The sequence below is a fragment of the Euleptes europaea genome, chromosome 15 (genome assembly GCF_029931775.1).
Source record: "Euleptes europaea isolate rEulEur1 chromosome 15, rEulEur1.hap1, whole genome shotgun sequence".
In the NCBI taxonomy this organism is placed as follows: Eukaryota; Metazoa; Chordata; class Lepidosauria; order Squamata; family Sphaerodactylidae; genus Euleptes; species Euleptes europaea.
The window spans coordinates 55,240,523-55,265,771 of record NC_079326.1 but is presented as its reverse complement, the minus strand read 5'-3'; the positions used below and the strand labels follow the sequence as shown (position 1 = coordinate 55,265,771).

At 50.6% G+C, this 25,249-nt stretch overlaps 1 protein-coding gene across 1 annotated transcript in view; it reads left to right on the top strand.

Annotated features, from left to right (window-relative positions):
• CAVIN2 (caveolae associated protein 2) overlaps positions 1–25,249 on the top strand; it is a 58,245-nt gene that overhangs the window by 24,072 nt on the left and 8,924 nt on the right. Inside the window, exon 3 of the mRNA XM_056861234.1 lies at positions 6,375–7,174. Within this exon, the coding sequence (XP_056717212.1) occupies positions 6,375–7,174 (800 nt within the window). The remainder of the gene's footprint in view (positions 1–6,374; positions 7,175–25,249) is intronic.

Genomic DNA, 25,249 nt, shown 5'->3' with positions numbered 1-25,249 from the left:
CCTGAAAACAACCTTCTTTGTGAGAACGTTTCTTTCCCTGCCCCTCTTGGCTGAAACTGGTTCCCCATCTGATCTCTGTCACCTGGAGATCGGTTGTAATAGTGGGAGATCTCCAGCTAGTACCTGGAGGCTGGCAACCCTACTTACAAGGTTGTAATATATGCATCAGGATCACTCACGCAAAGCGCTTTGAGCACTGGCTGCACGATATAAATGCCGACATTATCTCGATGTACATCTCAGATCAGGCGCATCGGACCTCCCAGCAGGGAAACCGTTTCTCCTCCAAAACCAGCTGGGCTGGCCGCCCTCCCTTGCCCACTTAACATTCATACATGACTCCCTCTTTATGTGCCTGAACATTCCCCCTTCTTAGCGGCGGGCAAGTGTCCAGGTGCCAGGAGCTCTCTGCCTTGGCAGCCGGCCGGCAGCCAATTAATCCAGTTTGGAGAGTTGAGGTCCACCTGCCTATGAGCGACAGAGGCAGTTCGAGCTGTGTCCCCATCAAGAAGAAGAAGAGTTGGTTTTTATATGCCAACTTTCTCTACCACTTAAGGAAGACTGAATCCGGCTTACAATCACCTTCCCTTCCCCTCCCAAGAGACACCCTGTGAGGTAGGTGGGGCTGAGAGAGCTGTGACTGGCCCAAGGTCACCCAGCCGGCTTTGTGTGGAGGAGTGGAGAAACCAATCCAGTTCACCAGATTATCCTCCGCCGCTCACGTGGAGGAGCGGGGAATCAAACTCGGTCCTCCAGATCAGAGTCCACAGCTCCAAACCACCGCTCTTAACCACTACACCACGCTGGCTCAAGAGGCGAAGCAGAATCCGCTGTCCTCCCCACATTGCAGGGCAGCTTCAGAGTCTCCCATGGTATGGCGGAGGGGCTTGGTGAATATGCCACCGAAACCGCTCTCGGTCGCTCCAGATTCCCTCTTCGCATCAGACTGTGAAATTGTTGGCAAACCCTTGGGCAATCTGGAGGTTCCTCGGTGTGTTCCAAAAACATTATTTTTCTTAATTTAATTCTATTTTGAAACTATTTTCTGCTGCCTTTCTTCCCAACGTAGAGTCCCTAAGGCGGCAAGCAATCAAAAACATTAAAACGATTTTTAAAAACACGCTCATGTTGCCAACCTCCAGGTACTAGTTGGAGGTCTCCTGCTATTACAACTGATCTCCAGCCGATAGAGGTCAATTCCCCTGGAGAAAATGGCTGCTTTGGCCATTGGACTCTATGGCATTGAAGTCCCTCCCCAAACTCCGCCCTCCTCAGGCTCCACCCCCAAATCGTCCAGGTTTTCCCGAACCCTGAGCTGGCTGGCTACCCTACAGCCATTCCTTTATTTAAAATCTGCAATTGCGTTTCTCTACATGGTATGAGAACTATATAATGTATCCCATACCAAAAGTGGATGGACTTGTTTGGTCAGAGTTCTCTGCTGGAATCTGGTTCTGAGCAGCATCTCTGCTACCTCGGGACATGGAGATGGGGAAACACGGTGTCTCCGGGGAGTTCCCTTGCGGTGAACTCGATGGGCTAGTTCTGCTTCCTCTGGAAGGAACTCCTCAATTTGTAGCAAGGACGGAATCCCCTTTCTTCCCCGGGCCAGATGCATTAGTGACCGAAGGGCGTCTCCTTCATCTGGATATGCCACCTAGATCGAGGCTGTTCTTGGCAAGGAAGGGCTGGTACGGTTGCCCACTCCCGCTTGGTGGAGTGGTTAACAGCAGTGGACTCAAATCTGGAGAACCCAGTTCAATTCCCCACTCCTCCACACTGCCTTTTCTCCTGCTCCAGCAGGCAGCCCCAGATTCCAGTTCGTTTCCTTTGCTGTGTGGAAGATCATCAGTCCCTTCCTTGTTCTCTCTTATTGAGGGGCTTATTTTGTCTGGGTTTAGGGATGTCTGCAGACCTGGCTCATTTGTTGTCTCTTCAGATGAGCTTCTGACATCAGCTATATGGATGGTTGCAGTGCCCTCCACCTGTGGCCCTGGCTCAGGCTGATGCACTAATGCTGTTGAGGGCAGGGTAGTTGTTGCACTTCTAATGAGATGATTCTTCATGGGCTCCCGTCTGTCAATGGGCCATTGCTTTTCAGGGACTATATTATCACCCACCCTTGGCCCCTGCTTAGGCAGGTGCAATGATGGTGCTGTTGAGGGCATTGAGGTTGTTGTACTTGCTATAAGACTGTTCCTCAGTCTCCATTCTATCCGTGACCCATTGCTGTTCCCCATCTGACAACGCCAAGAAATCTTCTCTGACATTGTCCTCCAAATCTTCAGAATCCATTGCTGAATCCAGTATAGTTCTAAGATTGTTTGGAGAGTCTGACCAGCTAATTAGATCCATTTGACTGTTATTATTTGACATTAATTGATTTATTATTATTTGGATGTGAGGGCGATCTGGCTGCGATCAGAGTCCACCGCTCCAAACCACCACTCTTAACCACTACACCACGCTGGCTCTCCAGTAGGTGTAATTCAGCAGTCTCTCTTTCTAATCTCCCCTGGAAATTCCTTTGTAAGAAAACTGCTACTCTTAAATCAGCAACTGAATGTCCTGGAAGGTTAAAATGTTCCCCCACTGGTTTCTGAATGTTGTGGTTTCTGAGGTCAGATATTATGTCCATTCAATCTTTGTCGCAGGTACTGGCCTGTTTGTCCAATGTAGAGGGTGGAAGGGCATTGCTGGCACGTGATGGCATAAACCACGTTAGAAAATGATCTTGAGTATGATCTTGAGTATGAGTATCTCAAGAGTATAATCTTGAGATAGTATGAGTGACATTGCTGGGCCCCGTGATGATGTTGCTAGGATCTATATGAGACCAAAGTTGGCACCTTGGTCATAGAGTTGGAAGGGACCACCAGTTGGAATCATAGAATTGGAAGGGACCACCAGGGTCATCTAGTCCAACCCCCTGCACAATGCAGGAAATTCACAACTACCTCCCCACACACACACCCAGTGACCCCCTACTCCATGCCCAGAAGATGGCCAAGATGCCCTCCCTCTCATGATCTGCCTGAGGTCATAGAATCAGCATTGCTGACAGATGGCCATCTAGCCTCTGCTTAAAAACCTCCAAGGAAGGAGAGCCCACAACCTCCCGAGGAAGCCTGTTCCACTGAGGAACTGCTCTAACTGTTAGAAAATTCTTCCTAATGTCTAGACGGAAACTCTTCTGATTTAATTTCAACCCGTTGGTTTCGGTCCGACCTTCTGGGGTAACAGAAAACAACTCGGCACCCTCCTCCATATGACAGCCCTTCAAGTACTTGAAGATGATTATCATATCACCTCACAGTCTTCTTTTCTTCAGGCTAAACATACCCAGCTCCTTCAACCTTTCCTCATAGGACTTGGTCTCCAGACCCCTCACCATCTTTGTTGCCTTCCTCTGGACACATTCCAGCTTGTCTACATCCTTCCTAAATTGCGGTGCCCAAAACTGAACACAACACTCTAGGTGAGGTCTAACCAGAGCAGAGTAGAGCGACACCATCACTTCACGTGATCTGGACACTATACTTTGGTGCAGGCCTTGGTACCAGAGTTCATGTAGCTCATCACTGCAGATGAGAAGTTGTTTTAGGTTAGCAGGCTATCTGTAAGCAAGATCTAATACATCTGTTAAGTAAGATCTAATACACCCAGAAGACATCTACAAGACACCTACAAGATCCTGGTATACATCACTGATAGTCATTCGAGTGAAAGACAGATGTTTCATGATGCTGAGGGCGGGAAGAGAAGTTCCCAGCTGTTGCACAAGAATGTAGGAATGCATTGAGGGAAAGACCTATCCAGGGCGGGGCAGGGTGTGTATCCCCTTGGCTATTTTTCTCAGAGGACTTCCTTTAGATTCGGGAGAATGAATGCTGATTAATGGGGGAAGAAGAGATAAGGGCCGATTAACTCTTTCCAAGCCAGCTGTCTGCTCAAAATCTCTTTGCCCCAGCTCTATCCACAGCGGACCCAGGTGGGAAGGGGGCCTTTTGAATTCACAGGGGGCTAAACTGCCCTTTCATTTCGCACCTCCGGCCGACTCTCACCCTTCTTTGCACTTTAAAAGGCAGCCCTGGGAGAAGAGCACATTCCAACCCATCCCAGAGATCACCTGGGCAGGTATTCCGATTCGGTGCATTCCTACACCCCTTCAGAAGGACCTGGGGGCACTGCAATAGGCAATTATGGCATCTAAATGACAATGGGACCAAGGACATTCAGACTGGGGAGGGCCATCCACATCTCGGAAGGGCATCCCTCTCCCTGGCACTCCTGCTAATCAGGTGAACTGGGTTGGTTTCTCCACTCCTCCACATGAAGACTGCTGGGTGACCTTGGGCCAGTCAAGGGCTTTCTTGTTATGCCATGCAAGTAATTATTATTCCCCCCCCCATTGCAGTTTTCATAGAATCATAGAGTTGGAAGGGATCTCCAGGGTCACAACTACCTCCCCCGTTTAATCTGGGGGCTCTCCAGCCCCCACCTGGAGGTTGGCAACCACTCTGCAGGCCACCCCCCCATTGCTGCCAAGGAACTTTCTTGTTGCTGTTGTTTAAATTATCTCGCGATTGTCATTATTATTCCCCTCCCATTGCAGTTTTAACCGGGGGGGGTCTCCAGCCCCCACCTGGAGGTCGGCAACCCCCCTGCAGGCCGCCCCCATTGCTGCCAGCCAACTTCCTTGCGATCCCGTCCAAGCCATTCTTATTTTTTATCTCCTTCTCTCCCCATGCAGTTTTAATGGGGGGGGGGCGGTCTCCAGCCCCCACCTGGAGATTGGCAACCCCTCTGCAGCAGGCAGCTCCCGTTGTTGCCAATGGACCTTATTCTTCTCGTTGTTGCTGTTATAATATTACTTTAAATAATCCCGCGCAAATCATTATTATTCTCCTTCTCTCCCCCTGCAGTTTTAATCCTGGAGACTGGCAACCTCCCCGCAGGCCGCCCCCGTCGCTGCCAGCCAACTTCCTTGCGCTCCGGTCCAAGGCATTCTCGTTTTTTATCTCCGTCTCTCCCCCTGCCGTTTTAATGGGGGGGGGTCTCCCGCCCCCTCCTGGAGATTGGCAACCTCCCCGCAGGCCGCCCCCCCCGCCCCCGTCGCTGCCAGCCAACTTCCTTGCGCTCCGGTCCAAGGCATTCTCGTTTTTTATCTCCTTCTCTCCCCCTGCCGTTTTAATGGGGAGGGGTCTCCCGCCCCCTCCTGGAGACTGGCAACGCCCCCGTCGCTGCCAGCCAACTTCATTGCGCTCCGGTCCAAGGCATTTTCGTTTTTTATCTCCTTCTCTCCCCCTGCCGTTTTAATGGGGGGGTCTCCCGCCCCCTCCTGGAGATTGGCAACGCCCCCGTCGCTGCCAGCCAACTTCCTCGCGCTCCGGCCCAAGGCATTTTCGTTTTTTATCTCCTTCTCTCCCCTGCCGTTTTAATGGGGGGGGGTCTCCCGCCCCCTCCTGGAGATTGGCAACGCCCCCGTCGCTGCCAGCCAACTTCATTGCGCTCCGGTCCAAGGCATTCTCGTTTTTTATCTCCTTCTCTCCCCCTGCCGTTTTAATGGGGGGGGGGTCTCCCGCCCCCTCCTGGAGATTGGCAACGCCCCCGTCGCTGCCAGCCAACTTCCTTGCGCTCCGGCCCAAGGCATTCTCGTTTTTTATCTCCTTCTCTCCCCCTGAAGTTTTAATGGGGGGGGGGGTCTCCCGCCCCCTCCTGGAGATTGGCAACGCCCCCGTCGCTGCCAGCCAAGTTCCTTGCGCTGCGGCCCAAGGCATTCTCGTTTTTTATCTCCTTCTCTCCCCCTGACGTTTTAATGGGGGGGGTCTCCCGCCCCCTCCTGGAGATTGGCAACCTTCCCGCAGGCCGCCCCCGTGGCTGCCAGCCACCTTCCTTGCGCTCCGGTCCAAGGCATTCTCGTTTTTTATCTCCTTCTCTCCCCCTGACGTTTTAATGGGGGGGGTCTCCCGCCCCCTCCTGGAGATTGGCAACCTTCCCGCAGGCCGCCCCCGTGGCTGCCAGCCACCTTCCTTGCGCTCCGGTCCAAGGCATTCTCGTTTTTTATCTCCTTCTCTCCCCCTGACGTTTTAATGGGGGGGGTCTCCCGCCCCCTCCTGGAGATTGGCAACCTTCCCGCAGGCCGCCCCCGTGGCTGCCAGCCACCTTCCTTGCGCTCCGGTCCAAGGCATTCTCGTTTTTTATCTCCTTCTCTCCCCCTGCAGTTTTAATGGGGGGGGGGTCTCCCGCCCCCTCCTGGAGATTGGCAACCTCCCCGCAGGCCGCCCCCCCGCCCCCCGTCGCTGCCAGCCAACTTCCTTGCGCTCCGGTCCAAGGCATTCTCGTTTCCCTCCTCCCTCCCTCCCTGCCTGCAGTTCCCGTCGAGGCGAAGGCCGCGGGGAGGAGAGGGGAGCCCTGCGAGGCGGCGCCGCCTCCCGCCCCCGCTGCCCGGGATCCCCCGCCCCGTCCGGCCCCGGCCCGCCCCGCCGCCCGGCCCCATAAAGGGCGAGCGCGGAGGGCGGCGCCGGGGAGCCGGCGTTGGCGTGGCGGGGCGCCGGGTGGTCAGCGAGAGCGGGGCCGGAGCTCGGCCGCGCCGTCGGGGAGGCGCCGGATCCCTGGGTGGAGGCTGCTCGTGCTGCCGCTTGGCCCCGGCCGGCGGCGGCGGCGGCGGCGGCGGCGGGGCCTGGGCAGGCTGGCCAGCATGGGCGAAGACGGGGCGGCGGGCGAGGCGCGGCCGGAGGGCGGCGGCGCCAGCCCGGTGCCGTCGGGCAGCCGCAGCCCCAGCCTGCAGCCGGCGGCGGGGGGCTCCGGGGGGGCGTCGGCGGGGGGCGGCGAGGGGGGCGCGCAGGTGAACGCCATCACGGTGCTGACGCTGCTGGACAAGCTGGTGCACATGCTGGAGGCGGTGCAGGAGAAGCAGCAGCGCATGGAGGGCCGGCAGCTGGAGCTGGAGGCGGCCGTCAAGGGGGTGCAGGGCGACCTGGGCAAGCTGTGCAAGAGCCACGCCTCCACCAGCAACACGGTGGCCAAGCTGCTGGAGAAGTCGCGCAAGGTCAGCGCCCACACCCGCGACGTGCGCGAGCGCATGGACCGCCAGTGCGCCCAGGTCAAGCGGCTGGAGCACAACCACGCCCAGCTCCTGCGCAGGAACCACTTCAAGGTGCTCATCTTCCAGGTGCGTGGCCCGGCCGGCCCCGGGGGGGGGTGCGGGGGGGAGCAAGCCCAGAACCGTTGAGGGGCTTGGTCTCAGTGGTAGAGCATCGCTGCTGGGCGTGCGGGAGGTCCCGGGTTCAATCCCTGGCATCTCCAGTTTTCTCCATCTGGAGAAACTGGACTCTATGGGATTGTACCCCGTTGAAGTCCCTCCCCAACCTCGCCCTCCTCAGGCTCCACCCACAAAATCTGCAGGCATTTTCTAACCCAAAGCAGGCAACCATACCCCTCCCCAAATCCTGGCCTCAGGCTCCCCCTCCCAAATCGCAGAACTCAAAAATAAGCCCATGGGTAGAGTTTTGAGAATTGGGATGGAGAAAAGGTGCATCTAGAGCACTGGTTCCCAGCCAGGGGTCCACGCACCCCCAGGGGTCCGCGAGAACTAAATTAAGGTCCGCAAAACAAAGTTATAAACCCATAATAAATTAATATTTTCAATTAAAAGTTCTCTATTATAAAAATATATATATTCAAATATTATTCTAAGTTTAATGTTTAACTAACAGTTATGATTAAAGTTTATTTTCAAATTCTCAGAATTTTTTTGAACCTTGGGGTCCCTGCACCGAATAAAAAAGTCCTAGTGGTCCCTGGTCAAAAAAAGGTTGGGAACCACTGATCTAGAGAGTGGCAAATCCAAGGCAAAAGCTCCAGGGCATAAATGGGCTTGGTTAGGGGAGGCATTAGGGTTGCCAGTACTGGGTTGGGAAATACCTGGAGATTTTGGAGGTGGAGCCTGAGGAGGGTGGGGTTTGGGGAGGGGAGGGACTTCAGTGGTGTTTAATGCCACAGAGTCCACCTTCCAAACCGTCCATTTTCTCCAGGGGAACTGATCTCTATTGCCTAGAGACCAGTTGTAATAGCAGGAGATCTCCAGCCACCACCTGGAGGTTGACAAGCCTAGGATGCAATGTTAGGGTGCTTCCCCCCCCCAAAGCAGCCTATATATTGGGCTTTGCTCGGAGGCTCTACCCATTGGCATTTCTGTTTTATTGTAAGATTTGTACCTGTGTGAGCCTCCCTGGGCCCAGCTTCTTTGCTGGGGAGGGCAGGATATAAGTTTAATAGAATAAATAAATAACCAATGGTGCGTTTATTGGTTCCATATTTCTCCCTTGGCCCGTTTATACCCTGCCTTTCTCTCCAGAGGGGACCCGAAGTGCCTTGCTTTTATTTTTCTCTCCTCTGTTTTTATCCTCACAACAGTCCTGTGAGGTAGGTTAGGCTGAGAGCCTGTGACTGGCCCAATATCACCCAGTGAGCTTTCGTGGCCGAGTTTGGATTCGAACCTGGCTCTCCCAGATCCTAGTCTGACATTCCAACCACTACACCCAATAGAGACCTGAAACGGCTTTGCAGCCTCTTCTTTCTTCCATTGTAACCTCACCGCAACTTTGTGAGTTAGAATAGGCCGAGAGAGTGTGCGTGTATGTCGCTAACTTCAGCCACCCAGCATGCTGCCCTGGAGAGGAAGGATTTGAACCTATGTCTCGCACACTGTCTAACCATTACACCACGCTGGCCCTTAGGGAGGGGCTGTGGCTCAGTGGCAGAGCCTCTGCTTGGCATGCAGAAGGTCCCAGGTTCAATACCCGGCATCTCCAGTTGAAGGGACCAGGCAAGTAGGTGATGGGAAAGACCCCTGCCTGAGACCCCGGAGAGCTGCTGCCGGTCTGGGTAGACAATACTGACTTTGATGGACCGAGGGTCTGATTCAGTAGAAGGCAGCTTCATGTGTTCATGTGCTGATGCTTGCCCCTTGGGGGAAAATATCTCTTAAGTGTTCATTTGCATCTCTGTGTTTGTCAATTACATTCATACAGGTCTGGGCTCTTTTGCGGTGTCTCCAAAACGCTCCTTGCGTGTGTAGCCCCCTTTTGTTTTCTCGTATGTAAGATTCCTTAAAAGGTTTCCTGTTCAGGCCACAGACCCGGCCTTGTTCGGCATTGGCAAATATGCCGCATCCTGCACCTTCCAGTCATCCCCAAGGCCTTGAGGCCTTCCCTTTACAGATCTATGGGCTTAATCCACTCAACTTTGCTCCCAACTAGTCTGCGAAGAGTTCCTTTCTCCCTCGCTGCCTGTCTCCAGGCTGTACTCTCAGACTTCCCGTTTATTGCTTTTCCCTCCCTCCCTTCCACCCAATGCGCACACCCAAAACTATAAATTTCTAAAAACAAGGGATGTGCCAGCAGTCTTGCGCGGGCTGGAAGCCGTTTCCCGAAGGATTTCCAGATGCAGTTCTGTCATTGCTCTGCACGCGCACAGAGGCACTCCTGATAATCGATTGCCTTGCAGATAAGCAGTTACCCACCCAGGCAGAAAACGGGGTCTAGAGTCTGGCTTCCCGTTGAGCCAAGAATCGTCCCGACTGCCAGCGTCTACAGCCATTCTAAGCATGTCTACTTGGAAGTAATTGTCATCTGCCTTGAGTCTCAGCTAGAAGGGCAGGCTATAAATAATGCAAATACTTTCTTTTCACTGAGGCTTATTCGCGTGAAAGGGTTCTTATGATAGCTGCTAGATCAAATCTTTTTGCCATTTAAAATTTTTTAGCTAGGCGTGGATCGCTGTCACAGAATGTGAATCTGTGCTCCGAAATTCCACTCCGTCAACAGCGGCCGGCATTTGCTGGCACCGCGGTCCTGCCCAGAGGTTGGCATGTACCTGGCTGACTTCTGCCTCCCTTCATTTCGACAAACAATCGCTGCTGGTTTTAGGAAGTAATGTGCGATGTTTTTAATGTGTTTGGAAGTTGTTGTGTTTGGATGTCCTGACAGCTGCTGGCATGATATTCACTAGGTTAGGTGGTTTCGGTTTTTGTTTTTCATGGAAGGTTTTGCATTGGATTTGTCACTCTATAGATGCACATTTTCCCCATCTGAATTCTCAAAGCTCTGCATGGCAGCTTATTGTTGAGTTTTGAGAATATGGATGGGGAAACAGTGCATCTAAAGAGTGGCAAATCCAATGCAAAACCTTCCATGAATAAATGGTTCTTGTTTTGGATAGTTCGCTGCCGTTTCCTTTCACATGGAAACAGCAACCAAGGGGGCACAGAGGTCATCCTTAAAAGGGTCTCCCCCGATTCCGTCTTCATTTCGTGCCAAACTTTCAAGCTGTTGAAATCAGCAAAGCCACCATTTCCACCAAGGGAAGGAGCGTCCCAGAAAAGGCAGTGGCGCTTACTACAAAATTAAGGAGGGTAGGGAGGGTTGTTAGTTAGTTACTATACTCAGAACAACCCTGCGAGGTGGGGTAGGCGGAGAATGTGTGACTGGTCGCTCAGGAAGCTTTGTGGTAGAGCGGGGATTCGAACCAGGGTCTCCCAGAGCCCAATTCAACACTTTAACCACTACACCAGGCTGGTGCCGGTGTTTTAAGGTTGCCAGCTCCAGGCTGGGAAATTCCTGGAGATGTTGGGAGGGGAGTCTGGGGAGGGCGGGGTGTAGGGAAGGGAGATCTCCCGGCCCCACCTGGAGGTTGGCAACCTGAAGGTATTTAGCAGTGCAATCTTAAGTTACACCTTTCTAGGACTGTTGACTTCAATGGCGTTAGAAGGGTGTAACTTGATTTAGGATTGCGTTGCAGGTCATAGCCTGGACATAAAATACGCCCTTTCCTTTTTTAATGCTGGTATTTTTTCCCCTTTAAAAAAAAATCACATGCTGTTTTTAAAGTATTCCTAAAAACAGAACTTTTGCCTCAATTGTTGTTCCTAAGGATCTTGTTTTGGGACCTGGGCCAAACAGCAAAGATTTGATTAGCGGGCCAAGAAAGTTTTTTGTATAGTTCCCCTCCCAAGAGGTTTTTTTTCTCACACTTTGCCCTTTTCAACAGGGCCCGCTTGTTTCTTAGAGCAAAGCAAGATCAGCCCAATCGTATCCTTGGGGTTGCCCGCTCTGGGTTGGGAAATACCTAGAACTTTAGGGGGTGGAGCCTGAGGAGGGCAGGGTTTGGGGAGAGGGGAACCTCGGCAGGGTACAGCACCAGAGCCCCCCACCCTGAAGCAGCCATTTTCTCCAGGAGAACCGATTTGTCATCTGGAGATCAATTGCAATAGCTGGAGATCTCTGGGTCCCACCTGGAGGTTAGCAACCCATGGCCCTCCTTGGGTTGTGTTTGACTAAAAAATGCTCGCACTGTGTCTTGGATTGTGATTTTCTGGGCTGCGGATCAGCCCGACATTCCTGCATGTAGATGCGATCCTATCCTAGGTGTGGTAAAAAGGTCAGTCTTGCTTCAAGAGGTTTCAAAAGATTTCAGAACAGCCACTAAGTGTTTTTCCTCACACCCAGCTGTTTCCTAGATACCCTGTCCAATATGCATTTAGTTACTTTAGAAATAACACCTTTGAAGGGTTAGAAGAAGAAGAGTTGGCTTTTATATGCCGACGTTCTCTCCCACTTAAGGAAGAATCAAACTGGTTTACAATCACCTTCCCCTCCCCACAAGGGACACCCTGTGAGGAAGGTGGGGCTGAGAGAGCTCTGAGAGAACTGTGACTACCCTAAGGTCACCCAGCTGGCTTCATGTGGAGGAGTGGGGAAACCAACCTGGTTCTCCAGATTAGCCTCTGCCGCTGATGTGGAGGAGTGGGGAATCAAACCTGGTTCTCCAGATCAGAGTCCACCACTCCTAACCACCGCTCTTAACCACTACACCACGCTGTTCAGTGCTCTGACAGTTACTTTGGTGTAAGGCTGTTCAGATCTGTGGGCTTAGACAGGAGTAACTCTGCATAGGACCGCCATGTAACTTTTGAGTTTTGTTTAGTTTTTTGAGTTCAGCTGCCAGGGTGACAAACCTGTGCTTTAATATTGTCGAAGGCTTTCACGGTCAGAGTTCATTGGTTCTTGTAGGTTATCCGGGCTGTGTAACCGTGGTCTTGGAATTTTCTTTCCTGACGTTTCGCCAGCAACTGTGGCAGGCATCTTCAGAGTAGTAACACTGAAGGAGAGACACTGTCCTTCAGTGTTACTACTCTGAAGATGCCTGCCACAGTTGCTGGCGAAACGTCAGGAAAGAAAATTCCAAGACCACGGTTACACAGCCCGGATAACCTACAAGAACTGTGCTTTAATGTTATGGAAATGCACAGCTCATGGGAAAACTTCTTACTAGTGGCTGGTTAAAAGCTCCAAGTTAAGAAAATAGGGTGAAAGTTTAACTGTCCCTGGAGTGAATGTTCTTACGAACAAGGTTTCTTGAAAAACGAACGTACCCGTGGCAGAATGTACCTGAAGCCGTTGCAGTGAAAATAACCAGCAGTCGTCAACACCTTGAAAGGCAGCGTGGTGTAGTGGTTGAGAGCGGCGGACTCTAATCTGGAGAACCGGGTTCGATTCCCCGCTCCTCCACATGAAGCCCTGCTGGGTGAACTTGGGCCAGTCACAGTTAGCTCTGAACTCTCTCAGCCCACCCAGAGGCAGGCAATGGCAAACCACCTCCGAACGTGTCTTGCCTTGAAAACCCTACAGGGTCGCCATAAGGACTTGACGGCACACACGCTGACATGCACACACTTGGTCACCTTAAAAACGTATATAATTAAGTGCTGTCACGTTGCAACCTCTTTTTTCAAGGCAAGAGATAAGCAGAGGCAGTTTGTCATTGCCTACCCCTGCATAGCAACCCTAATTCACAGTGGGTAGCCGTGTTAGTCTGTTTGCAGTAGTCAAAAAGGGCAAGAGTCCAGTAGCACCTTAAAGACTAACAAAAATATTTTCTGGTAGGGTAGGAGCTTTCGTGAGCCACAGCTCACTTCTTCAGATACAGCTAGAATGTGAATCCATCGGTCTTTAAGTAGAGGAACAGTATGTAAATGTGAAAAGCCTGCTATTCACATTTACATACTGTTCCTCTACTTAAAGACCGATGGATTCACATTCTAGCTGTGGCTCACGAAAGCTCATACCCTACCAGAAAATATTTTTGTTAGTCTTTAAGGTGCTACTGGACTCTTGCCCTTTTTGACTATAGCAACCCTAGACTTCCTTGGTGGTCTCCCATCCAAGTATTAACCAGGGACGACCCTGTTTAGCTTATGAGATCTGATGAGATCAGGCTAGCCTGGCCCATCCAGGTCAGGGCAAGAGATCTCCAGCCGCCACCTTGAGGTTGGCAACCCTAGTGATGGGGAAAGCGGGCAGATCTGGCATGCCGATCCAGGGGTTAACCTCTGTCATAACGTGGCATAATGCCCATTCTGTCAGGAATTCACTCTGCAGGAGGTCTTGTCTCCACCCCCCTCCTTCGACAGTGAGAGAAATTCAAAGTGGGGAAAGAGAGAGAAAAATTCAGCCACACCCATATTGTAAATTCTTTTTGAGGACGAGAGAAGCTCTTGGAAAATGCAAAGACATATTTCATATTTTTTTTTTAAAGGAGATAAACCAGTTTCAGAGAGAGCTGTTGTAAACCGGGGGCACGCTTACCCATTGCATCAAGCTCTTAGTAACTTTGCTCCAGTTAGTATCCTGTTTGAGCCTCCTGGACCGAATGAGGCATTCCCCGCCCGTCGTTTTCTCTACCACCTGGGTTGAGCACCCCAGGCAGGCTGCCAGTGACTTAAAAACCTGTTTCCACTAGAGGAAGAGGGAAAGGTTTCTCGCAAGTCTCTCCCCAGCCAGACAGACCATCAGCAAACCTGTACGCACTTACTTAGAAATAAGCGCAAACTCCGTGAGACTGGCTTCCCAGTTGGGCTGGCAGTCAAAAGTATTCTGGCTTTACGGTAGCATGGCATTTTTAAGACACGGAGTTACTTCTGCTAACCACACCCACATTTCAAAAGCATGTTTTATTGAATTTCCTGCCTTTTTGTTTTTGACTGCCCGGCTTGTGTGGATTTACTCAACCAGTACATTTTTATCCCGCCCTTTTCCCAAAGGAGTTCAGGGTGGTATACTTCATTCTCCTCCATTTTATCATCACATGAACACATGAAGTTGCCAAATACTGAATCAGACCCTTGGTCCATCAAAGTCAGTATTGTCTACTCAGACCGGCAGCGGCTCTCCAGGGTCTCAGGCAGAGGTCTTTCACATCACCTACTTGCCTAGTCCCGTTAACTGGAGATGTTGGGGATTGAACCTGGAATCTTTTGCATGCCAAGCAGATGCTCTGCCACTGAGCCACAGCTCCTCCCCGTCACAACAAAATAGGCTAGGCTGAGAGATGTGTCACCCAGCAAGCTTCCAATGCAGACTGGAGATTCGAACCTGGGTCTCCCGGATCCTGGTCCAACACTCTAACCCCGGGCTCTGAAGTTCTGAAACAGGATCTGCACATCCAGTCAAAAGCCTTGCTGAGCACATGCCCGACCTGGCCCTGCCCGCTTTCTGAAAACCCTTGGCAGGCACCAGGAAATGTGTAGGTTGGGCACCCCATTGCTCTAACCACTGTACCACACTGACCTGTTGGCATTTTATGCTGATAGTGTTTATTTTATACCTCGGTTAACACCTGTGACTTGATGTTATCTGTTTTTGTATTATGACATGCTGGCTTTAAGTAGGTTTTTGTCATTTGCTAGCTTTAAGTAGCTGTTAGGATTGGCTTTGTAGCTGTTTTGATTTAGTTTTCAACTGTTTTATTGTGGAGTTGTGTTTAAACCGGTTGTAAACGGCCTCCGATTGTTCTCTGAAAGGGCACACAAAAACAAGCAAGCTGAAATAAATAACTAAAAAATTTTCTCTCTCTCTCTTCTCTTTATACCATGATTTTTATCGTGACTCTGTTGTAACACTTTCCTCTACTCCAAAACTTGCAGCGCGTTGGCTACTAAAGTTATCGAGCATGCCTGCTGAAAGGAATGGGTGTTTTGTGCGCGCCTTCCTCTTGCCCACTGGACGTTGTTTTGTTTCCCACATCAGTTTTTATAAATAAGACCCATTCTTTGCTATTTTCGTGGTACAAAGCAATCAAACGGATATGGCGTTTTCCAGATCGGAGTGGTGACTGATACAAGTGCATTTGTCTGCGCGTGGTTTTATAGCGTGCATAATTATGCAGAATATGTGCGTGTGCAAATTTCTTGTGCGGACCACGCACCAGCAGGCGCACCGTCAAATAGCCATTTTTTTCCCCTCCCTGCTGTGCAGAAAAATAGAAAAATGTTGGGGGAATCCCTGCAGGCTGTTAAGGGTTCATTACAAAGAGGAGACTGTATTCTTCTCAATCATTGGACGTTGTTATTTAAACACAGGATGTTTGTTTTAGCTGTTACGTTTGTGTTCTGTCCCACCTCGGAGGGAACCAAGGATCCGTTACCCACCTCAACACACCACCGCCCCATTTTATCCTCACAACAGCCCTGTGAGGTATGCCAGGGTGAGGGATAATGACAGACTCAAGGCCACCCAGCCATAGACTCAATGAGTTGGAAGGGACCATCAGGGTCATCTAGTCCAACCCCCTGCACAATGCAGGACATTCACAACTACCTCCCCCCCACACACACCCCAGTGACCCCTGCTCCATGCCCGTCTTAACAGCTGAGGAGGGTCTTCTCAGTCCGTCCCTCATCATACCAGACCAAACTAGAAGAAGGGTTGGTTTTTATATGCCGATTTTCTCTACCTTAAAAGAGTCCCAGACTGGCTTACCTTCCTCTCCCCACAACAGGCACCTTGTGAGGTAGGTGGGGCTGAGGGAGTTTGGAGAGAACTGAGCCTAGCCCAAGGCCACCCAGCTGGCTTCATGTGGAGGAGTGGGGAATCGAACCCGGTTCTCCAGGTTAGAATCCGCCGCTCTTAACCACTGCACCACGCTGGTTCGTTTTTATGCACTGCAAGTATAATCTCGCCAGTGGCTGTTTTCTTAATTGCCTGGGCTAAACTGGAATCCTTTTCCAGGTCAGGCAGGTGACAAAGCTGTCAATGGGAAGAGCTCTGCTTCGTTTTATTTCTTTCAGGATACCAGCGTCTCCCCAATGACTGCTGTAGCAATAGGAAAGCAGGCGGGCTGGTTTTTCTTTAGCTTTAGGAAAAAAAACATGGGCTGTGAGCTTTTGTTAGACGGGTGCAATCGTGGAATCGTTGGGTGTCTTTTTTTAGTTTACTCTAGATAAGGTCTTCAAACATTAGGGCTGCCAAATGTGGGCTGGGAAATCCCTGGAGATTTGGGAGAAGAGGGGCTGGGGAAGGGTTGCCAAATTTCAGGTGGGGCCTGGAGATCTCTCGGGGTTACAGCCGATCTCCAAATTACAGAGCTCAGTTCCCCTGGAGAAAATGGTTGCTTTGGAGGGTGGGCTGAATGGAGTTATATCCTGCGAGGGTCCCTCTGAGAGCCTGGAGAGAATAGGTTTGCATCATGGCTAGTATTCATTTTGTATATAACCTCGCTTCCTGGCTTTTGAGAGCCAGTGTGGTGTAGTGGTTAAAAGTGGTGGTCTGGAGCAGTGGACTCTGATCTGGAGAACCGGGTCTGATTCCCCACTCCTCCACATGAGCGGTGGAGGCTAATCTGGTGAACTGGATGTGTTTCCCCACTCCTACACACGAAGCTAGCTGGGGGACCTTGGGCTAGTCACAGCTCTCTCAGCCCCACCTACCTCACAGGGTGTCTGTTGTGGGGAGGGGAAGGTGATTGTAAGCCAGTTTGATTCTCTCTTAAGTGGCAGAGAAAGTCGGCATATAAAAACTAACCTTCTTTGTGGTTGGCTCCACCTCCTGTGGCAGCCATTGTGCGGTAGTGCCCACCACCCAGTGTCTGAATTAGGTGCCTGCAAGCTCAGAAAGGTTGGGGGGCCCTGGTTCTGAGCCTCTTAGGACCAATCTGGCCTATTCAGTTCTGACCTATTCAGTTAAAAACTTTCTTGTGTTTAAAAAAAAACCCTCTGCTTGCTTTTTTATAGGATCAGCCGTGCACATTCCATCTCCTTTTTTAGCAGCGGCTGGGATTATACGAACTCTAAATTTGAATCAAGTATGCGAGACATTCTGCTCAGTTCTGAAAAACTGCAGCCCTGGGAACTGCGTCTGTATATGTGTTTTTGTGTGTGCTCAACTTCGACCGAGGGCATTTGCGTGTTGTGTGACCGCTTCTTTGCTTTCCTGCTAAACCCCTCCAAAATGCGACTTTAAATGCATCAAGGGGGCCTGGACGGAAAACATTTGGTGGCGCGTGCCAGCTAGCCTCCACTCCTTTCCCTCTAGGAACGGCCCCGCCTGTGCCCCATTGTTCTCCTCGAAACCAGATCAGGAAAACATCCCAGCGCGTTTTGGGGATTCTGCACTCTGCTTTTTACTGCTTTGTCCCAAGAGGAAGCTTAAAATCTCTCCATGCCACTGCTGCTTTAAAATAGATACTGGACACGGATTTTAATGAACAGCTAGATTAATGTACATTTGCTTGGAAACAAGTACCAGGAAATTAAGTGGATGGTCCGGGTTAACCCGATTTCATCGGATCTCATAAGCTAAAAGCAGGGTAGGCCCTGGTTAGTACATGGATGGGAAGCCAACAAGGAGTTCCAGGGTTGTTATGCAGAGGCAATGGAAAACCACCTCTGTTTGTCTCTTGCCTTGAAAACCCCTATAGGGTCGCCAAACACGGCTGTGACTTGTACTGATGGTGCGATCAGAGTTACTCCGGTGTACGCCTATTGACATCAGCAGGTGTGATTTTCCATAGAATTGCAAACAAATTATGTATTACTCTAGGATTCTGTGGTTGTAGAATTTGGAATTATTATTTTTTTTGCAAGGTTTAATAGTAAGGGTAGAGTGGAGGGGGAGAGCGTGGGGCAGGCGTGACAGGAATCCATGAACACATGAAGCTGCCTTATACGGAATCAGACCCTTGGTCCATCAGTCAGTATTGTCTGCTCAGACAGGCAGTGGCTCTCCAGGGTCTCAGGCAGAGGTCTTTCCCATCACCTACTTGCCTGGTCCCTTTAACTGGAGATGCCGGGGACTGAACCTGGGACCTTCTGCATGCCAAGCAGGTGCTCTACCACTGAGCCACGGCCCCTCCCCATCTACCCCGTGGAGCAGGAATCCCTTCTCTCTTGCCAAAAAAAGAGTTCCACGACAACCCTCTTTAGTTATTACCAAATTCTGTGTGTGTCCCCCCCCCCCCCGACACACAAATCTTGAGACCTAGAAACTTGCTTAATCGGAATGAATATCTCTTCTCTCTTAGGCCTGGCAACGTGAGGGCTGAGGCCACCCCCCTCGTATCGGATTTTTTAAAAACTCCTTTATGTTGTGGCTTGTTCAAAAATGTCCTAGGAAACTTTTGTTTAGAGTTTTAGAACAAGGGCCAAATTAGACAAGATGCTGTCCCCAGGTTTGCCTCCATTTTGAAGAGTCCTAGAATGCCTTTGAACAGCGCTGGGGAAACCAGTTCTGGTCATAGGGTTGCCAGCTCCAGGTTAGGAAATACCTGCAGACCATTGGGGTGGAGCCTGAGGAGGGCAGGGTTTGGGGAGGGACCTCACTGCCATAGAGTCCAATGGCCAAAGCGGCCATCTTCTCCAGGGGAACTGATCTCTGTCAGCTGGAGATCAGTTGTAATAGCGGGGGATCTCCAGCTAGTACCTTGAGGTTGGCAACCCTATCTGGTTAGGACCACCACAGCATGGGTGTGTGTGGTGGGGGTCTTGCTTCCCCCTCCCTGTTTTTTCCATCCCTCAACCGCACCAGGGAGAAAGTACAGCCCCTTCATCCCCCACACTGTGGTGGTCTTTAAAACCCTCTTTAAAGCCATTCCAAGGTGTGAGACCCACCTAGGCTTGCCAGCTTCCAAGTGGTGGCTGGAGATCTCCTGCTGTTACAAGTGATTTCCAGGCGACAGATCATTTCCCCTGGAGAAAATGGCCACTTTGGCCATTGGACTCTATGGCATTATACCCTACTGAGGTCCTGCCCCTCCCCAAACCCCACCCACTTCAGGCTCCACCCCTAAAGTCTCCGGGTATTTCCCAGCACAGAGTTGGCAACCCTAGGCCACCCTGATCAGCCCGGGATCCTTCATCCTGGCTAGGGTCAGGTGGGCTTCCCAAGTGAAGAAGAAGAAGAGTTGGTTTTGTATAGGATACCCAGCTGGCTTCATGTGTAGGAGTGGGGAAACCAACCTGGTTCACCAGATTAGCTTCCGAGGTCTGAGAAGCAGAGGTGGCTGGCCATTGCCTTCCTCTGCAGAGTCTTCCTTGGTCTCCCTTCCAAGTACCGACTATGCTTTGCTTCCGCAATCTGACGAGATCGGGCTATACCATGCCGCCTTCCTTCCCTTTCCCGAAATACAACCCCCCAAAAGCCATTCTATGGGGGCTTATCACCTGGAAGGTGGGGCTGAGTCCAGTACCACTGTTGGGGGCAATAATGGGGGGGGGGAACTCTCAAGTTGTTTTGCCCCAGATCTTCTCTGCTACCCCATGAGGAGTGTTTAACCACACTTCTGCATTTGAGCAGAAATCTTGGAAAGGGGGTGGTGGGGTGGACAGATCTTCTCCATTTGGTGGGATGATAAGTCTACTGAAGAATACTTTTTTGGGGGGAGGTGCACCTGGGACCCTGAAATCCCAGCCAAAATGTAGCTGATCCTAATGAGATACGGGGGTGGGGGGTACATTAAAAAAAAAAAAAAGACTTAGCCAGGCACGGTTATACATGGCCTGACATCTTGTTAAAAGGATTTTTTTTAACACCGAGAGGTGCCTCTGTGTACAGCATTCATGCACCAGGAATCTAAGGCCTGGAGGGCAACCATGACTGTGTATTTTTTATTTCACGCAACTTGGATTTCCTAGATATCAGCCCAAAGATACTGTTAATATTCTGGGAGTGGCTGAGATACTCAACCCCAGAGTCTAAAGAACAGGCTCGCCACACCCTAGAAAGGATCTTGCAGGGAGTGCTGGCCGGCCTTCCCAGACAAACCTCTCTCAATGGTCTCTTTTATGCGGGTTTCAAAAGGAAAGACCTATTCAGTCGTTTAAAAAGAAAAGAAAGTCTTTGGACCCAGGATGAAAAGCCAAAAGAAAGAAAGGTGGGGTGAAGCGGGGGAGTGTTTAAACTTTCTGGGAGACAAACAAGCCTGATAGTTCTCCCAAAAGACAATATTAGCCTTTGGGTTTTTGTAGGAAACAAAGAACCGGTGTATGCAGAGAGTCTGAGGTTTCAGTTTAGCTCTCTGGGTACAAAAGATACAGAGTGAATTTGAGACTGCATGTACTCCTAAATACTGGGTGTTTCCACCTTGTGTGTGTGTTAAGTGCTGTCAAGTCGCTTCCGACTCATGGCGACCCTATGAATGAAAGTCCTCCAAAATGTCCTATCTTTGACAGCCTTGCTCAGATCTTGCAAATTGAAGGCTGTGGCTTCCTTTATTGAGTCAATCCATCTCTTTCCACCTTGCAGAGTAACAAATGGATGTGAAAATAAATGCATACGTTTTAGGCTTACGAATCCGATTGCCTCTGGTGGATAAGGGAGCAATCTTAAGCAGGCCTACCCAGAATACTACTAAAGCCTGTTAAGTAGTGTTTATTCCCAGGAAAGTTTTCTGGGGATGACTGTAAGAATGGCTTCCTGGTAACCTGTCATTGCACGTTTGGAAGTCAAGCAATAATAGATCTTGTAGTGTACACACAAGCGTGAATCAGCCCAAAGAGCCGTAGAAGGGCAGATAGGGAAGGGGCTGTGGCTCAGTGGTAGAGCATCTGCTTGGCATGCAGAAGGTCCCAGGTTCAGTCCCCGGCATCTGCAGTTAAAGGGACCAGGAAAGTAGGTGATGGGAAAGACCTGAAACCCTGGAGAGCCGCTGCCGGTCAGAGTAGACAATACTGACTTTGATGGACCAAGGGTCTGATTCAGTATAAGGCAGCTTCATGTGTTCAAGGGTAGATGTTTTTACACTGTTGACGCATAGGGTTGCAACTCAGGGTTTGGAAATTCCTGGAGATTTGGGAGGGGGGAGGATCCTGCAGAGGGGGGAGTTTGGGTGAAGACTTAAAGATAAAGGCAGTCCCCTGTGCAAGCACCGGGTCATTACTGACCCATGGGGGTGACGAGCAGGCCTATTATGTGAAGTGCTTTGGAACACAGGCAAGATAATCCTGTGCAGTCATCTTGTTTGGGGGCTTCCTATTATCACCTGGTTGGCCACTGTGTGAACAGACTGTTGGACTTCATGGGCCTGGGTCTGATCCAGCAGGGATTTTCTTATGTTCTTATGAATATCAGTCATGATGCATGCCCATTCTCTCTCGTATCAGAGGAGCATGCCTATTATATGAGGTGCTGTGGAACACAGTCAGGATGGTGCTGCTGCAGTCGTCTTGTTAGTGGCTTCCTAGAGGCCCCTGGTTGGCCCCTGTGTGTGAACAGACTGCTGGACTTGATGGGCCTGGGTCTGATCCAGCATGGCCTTTCTTATGTTCTTGCAGTGCAGATTCCACCCCTACCCACTGACTGGCAAACTTGCTTTCAAAAATCTTAAATACTTATCTCCCTTTTTTTTTTTAAATCCTCCAGAAGCCTATTGGTCTCTTTTAGAATTTACTGTGTCTCTTCTTGGCTTATTTCTGTTTTCTTTCCAAGATGGCTGCAGGACTCCGGGTTGTTACAAGTGGAGGCGGCACAGAAACCTAACAAAACACTGAAACGGTCATTTGCAAAGCCTGATTAAGCTTTGGCGTTGTTCCCTTTCTGCTCGGTTGGAGCCACATGACCTGCGTGATTTTTGCCGGCGCGGGTGCACGACGAACGTCACGCTGGCAGCCGCGTGCTGAAACGCAGCAAATGAATCAATTTGTGCCGCCGTCCAAAGCAGAAAGGAATATGATCGAGTTTTTTTAAAAAAACAAAAATAAATAACAATGAACTCTTTTAATAACGTGGGGGGAACGGAACGCTCTTGTTAAATTGGAGCTGCTCAGTGAATTGAAATTAAAGCCCGTTCCGGACATGGCGGTTGGTAAATATTTGATCTCAAAATGAAAGGGCAAAGAGGGCGATGGCAGATAAGAAGTTTTAATTGTCTGGTTGCTTTCCGAGAGGGACAACATGCTTCCCTGCGCCGAAATCGAGACAAAATGAGCGGTGACAGGTGCAAAAGAATGAGAGAAACAAAGAGGACCCGGGCAGTTAATGGGGGCCCTTGGAAATTTTACCGCAGTAAACCAATTAAAACCTAATAGCAATGTCTTGGCTTGGGAATTCAAATCCCCGCTCTGCCATGGAAACACCCTGGGGTGACCTTGGGCCAGTCACACACACTCGGCCTAACCTACCGCGCAGGGTTGTTGTTGTGAGGTTAAAAGGGAGGAGAGGGGAATGATGTAGGCCACCTTGGGTCCTCATTGGGGGGAAAGGCGGGGTATAAATGAAGTGAAGAAGAGTTGGTTTTTATGTGCCGACTTTCTCTACCACTTAAGAAAGAATCAAACCTGCTTACAATCGCCTTCCCCTCCCTACAACAGACACCCTGGGAGGTAGGTGGGGCTGAGAGAGCTCTAAGAGAGCTGTGACTAGCCCAAGGTCACCCAGCTGGCTTCATGTGGAAGAGTGGGGAAACCAACCCGGTTCACCAGATTAGAGTCCTAACCTACCTCTCAGGGTTGTTGTGAGGGTAATACAGTGGAGGAATACAGAACGACATAAGATGCTTCGGGCTCCCCACTGGGGGGAAAGGTGGGGCACCAATGAAGTCAGTAAATAAATATCCCAGTACTTCCACAATCAAATGAAGGTTGCAAGGCCTGTACAGGCAGCATTCTGCGTGTTCTTGACCTGCAAATAAATGTTATTTATTTGAGGATTCATTGACCCCTTTTCAAGCCAGGTAAGTTCTGGAGGCGACACCTTTCTTTTCCAGTCAACCCTTCCCTCTTGCCCTTCTATTTCTGCTTTTGCCAACTCAGGGTAGCCCTTCATCTACTGAAGCTAGGGTGGTTCCTGGAATTACAACTGATCTCCAGATAACAGAGATCAGTTCCGCGTGAGAAAACGGCTGCCTTGGAGGGTGGACTCCACAGCGTTATACCTTTTAGAGTACCCCACCCTTCCCAGAATCTCCAGGAATTTCCCAAATTGGAGTTGGCAACTCTAATTAAGCGAACTCTGGCTCATTAAACTTTGGTTTGTCTTTCAGGGGCCACAAATCTCTTTCATCGTTGAATCATCCATTGTTGAAGCATTGTGCAGGGGGTTGGACTAGATGACCCTGGTGGTCTCTTCCAACCCTATAATTCTATGATTCTATGACATTTAAATATGAAAGCCAGGGTGGTGTAGTGGTGAAGAGCGATGGTTTGGAACGGTGGTCTCTGATTTGGAGAACCGGGTTAGTTTCCCCACTCCTCCGCATGAAGCCAGCTGGGCTAGTCACAGCTCTCTCAGCCCCACCTACCTCACAGGGTGTCTGTTGTGGGGAAGAGAAGGAGATTGTGAGCCTGGTTTGATTCTCCTTAAAAGGTAGAAAAAGTCGGCATATAAAAACCAACTCTCCTCCTTCTTCAAATTCTCCTTTTGCAAGTTTCTTATGCAACTTGGTGTTGTGAAAAACTCAGGATTTCTAAAGGGTTTGGCTCCAGAAGTTGGTAACACTCTTGGCAGCAAGCTGGCACGGCTTTGCTTCTCAGAAAAATCTAGCAACTCCGACAAGACTCTTTTTGTTTTGTTTTCTCCTGTCGCCATTTCCAGTATCTGCCTGTTCCTGTACGCTTATGTCTCCGTCATGTACTCGCCTTATCGTTTTGAGCCAGATAGCGCTCTCGAGATAAACGTCCCACTGCGAGGGAAGGGGGGGGGGGAAGAAAGCATCTTTTCAGACAGGACGGGACAGAGGGGAGCGCAGAATTCAGCATTGCGATTGCCTCAAATTTGTTCCCAGTGGGAAACGGATTGTAGCACACTCCAGATATAATGTAGCCTTTCACTCATTGGAACAGAAAGCACGATCCCTTTGCCAGAACGGTTTCTTGGGAGTAAAGGGTACTGGCAGGGATGCCGCGACGCCAGTCCGCAAAAGCCCGGCAGATGTCAATTCTTATTTAGTTCCGTGGATTCCGTTTTTAAGAGAATTCTCTGTAATCTCTCCAAAGGAGGGAAGGCGGCACGGTATAGCCAGTCTCGGAAGCTAAGCAGGGCTGTTATTTGCAAGGGAGACCACCAAGGAAGTCTCTGCAGAGGAAGGCAATGGCCAACCCCCTCTGTGTCTCAGATCTCAGAAGCTAAGCAGGGTCGGTACTTGGATGGGAGACCACCAAGAAAGGCCATGCAGAGGAAGGCACTGGCCAACCCTTTCTGCTTCTCAGTTCTCGGAAGCCAAGCAGCGTTGTTATTTGGGAGGGAGACCACCAAGGAAGACTCTGCAGAGAAAGGCACTGGCCAACCCCCTCTGCTTCTCAGATCTCAGAAGCTAAGTAGGGTCGGTACTTGGATGGGAGACCACCAAGAAAGGCCGTGCAGAGGAAGGCACTGGCCAACCCCCTCTGCTTCTCAGATCTCAGAAGCTAAGCAGGGTCAGTACTTGGATGGGAGACCACCAAGAAAGGCCGTGCAGAGGAAGGCACTGGCCAACCCCCTCTGCTTCTCAGTTCTCGGAAGCCAAGCAGCGTTGTTATTTGGGAGGGAGACCACCAAGGAAGACTCTGCAGAGAAAGGCAATGGCTAACCCCCTACTTCTCAGATGCTAAGCAGGGTCGGTACTTGGATGGGAGACCACCAAGAAAGGCCATGCAGAGGAAGGCACTGGCCAACCCCCTCTGCTTCTCAGTTCTCGGAAGCCAAGCAGCGTTGTTATTTGGGAGGGAGTCCACCAAGGAAGACTCTGCAGAGAAAAGCAATGGCAAACACCGCTGCTTCTCACTTGCCTTGAAAGCCCTTTCCTGGGGTTGCCCTAAGTCGGCGCGACTTGACAGCACTGTCCACACAAACACACACACAAAAAATGTCAGATAAGATTTTCAGCTGTGATTCGGGCTCCTGGCTGGGAAACACCTCGAGATGTTGGGTGGGGGAGCCTGAGGAGGGTGGGGTTTGGGGAGGGGTGACTTTAGTCAGCTCCCAAAGCCACTTCACCCCGG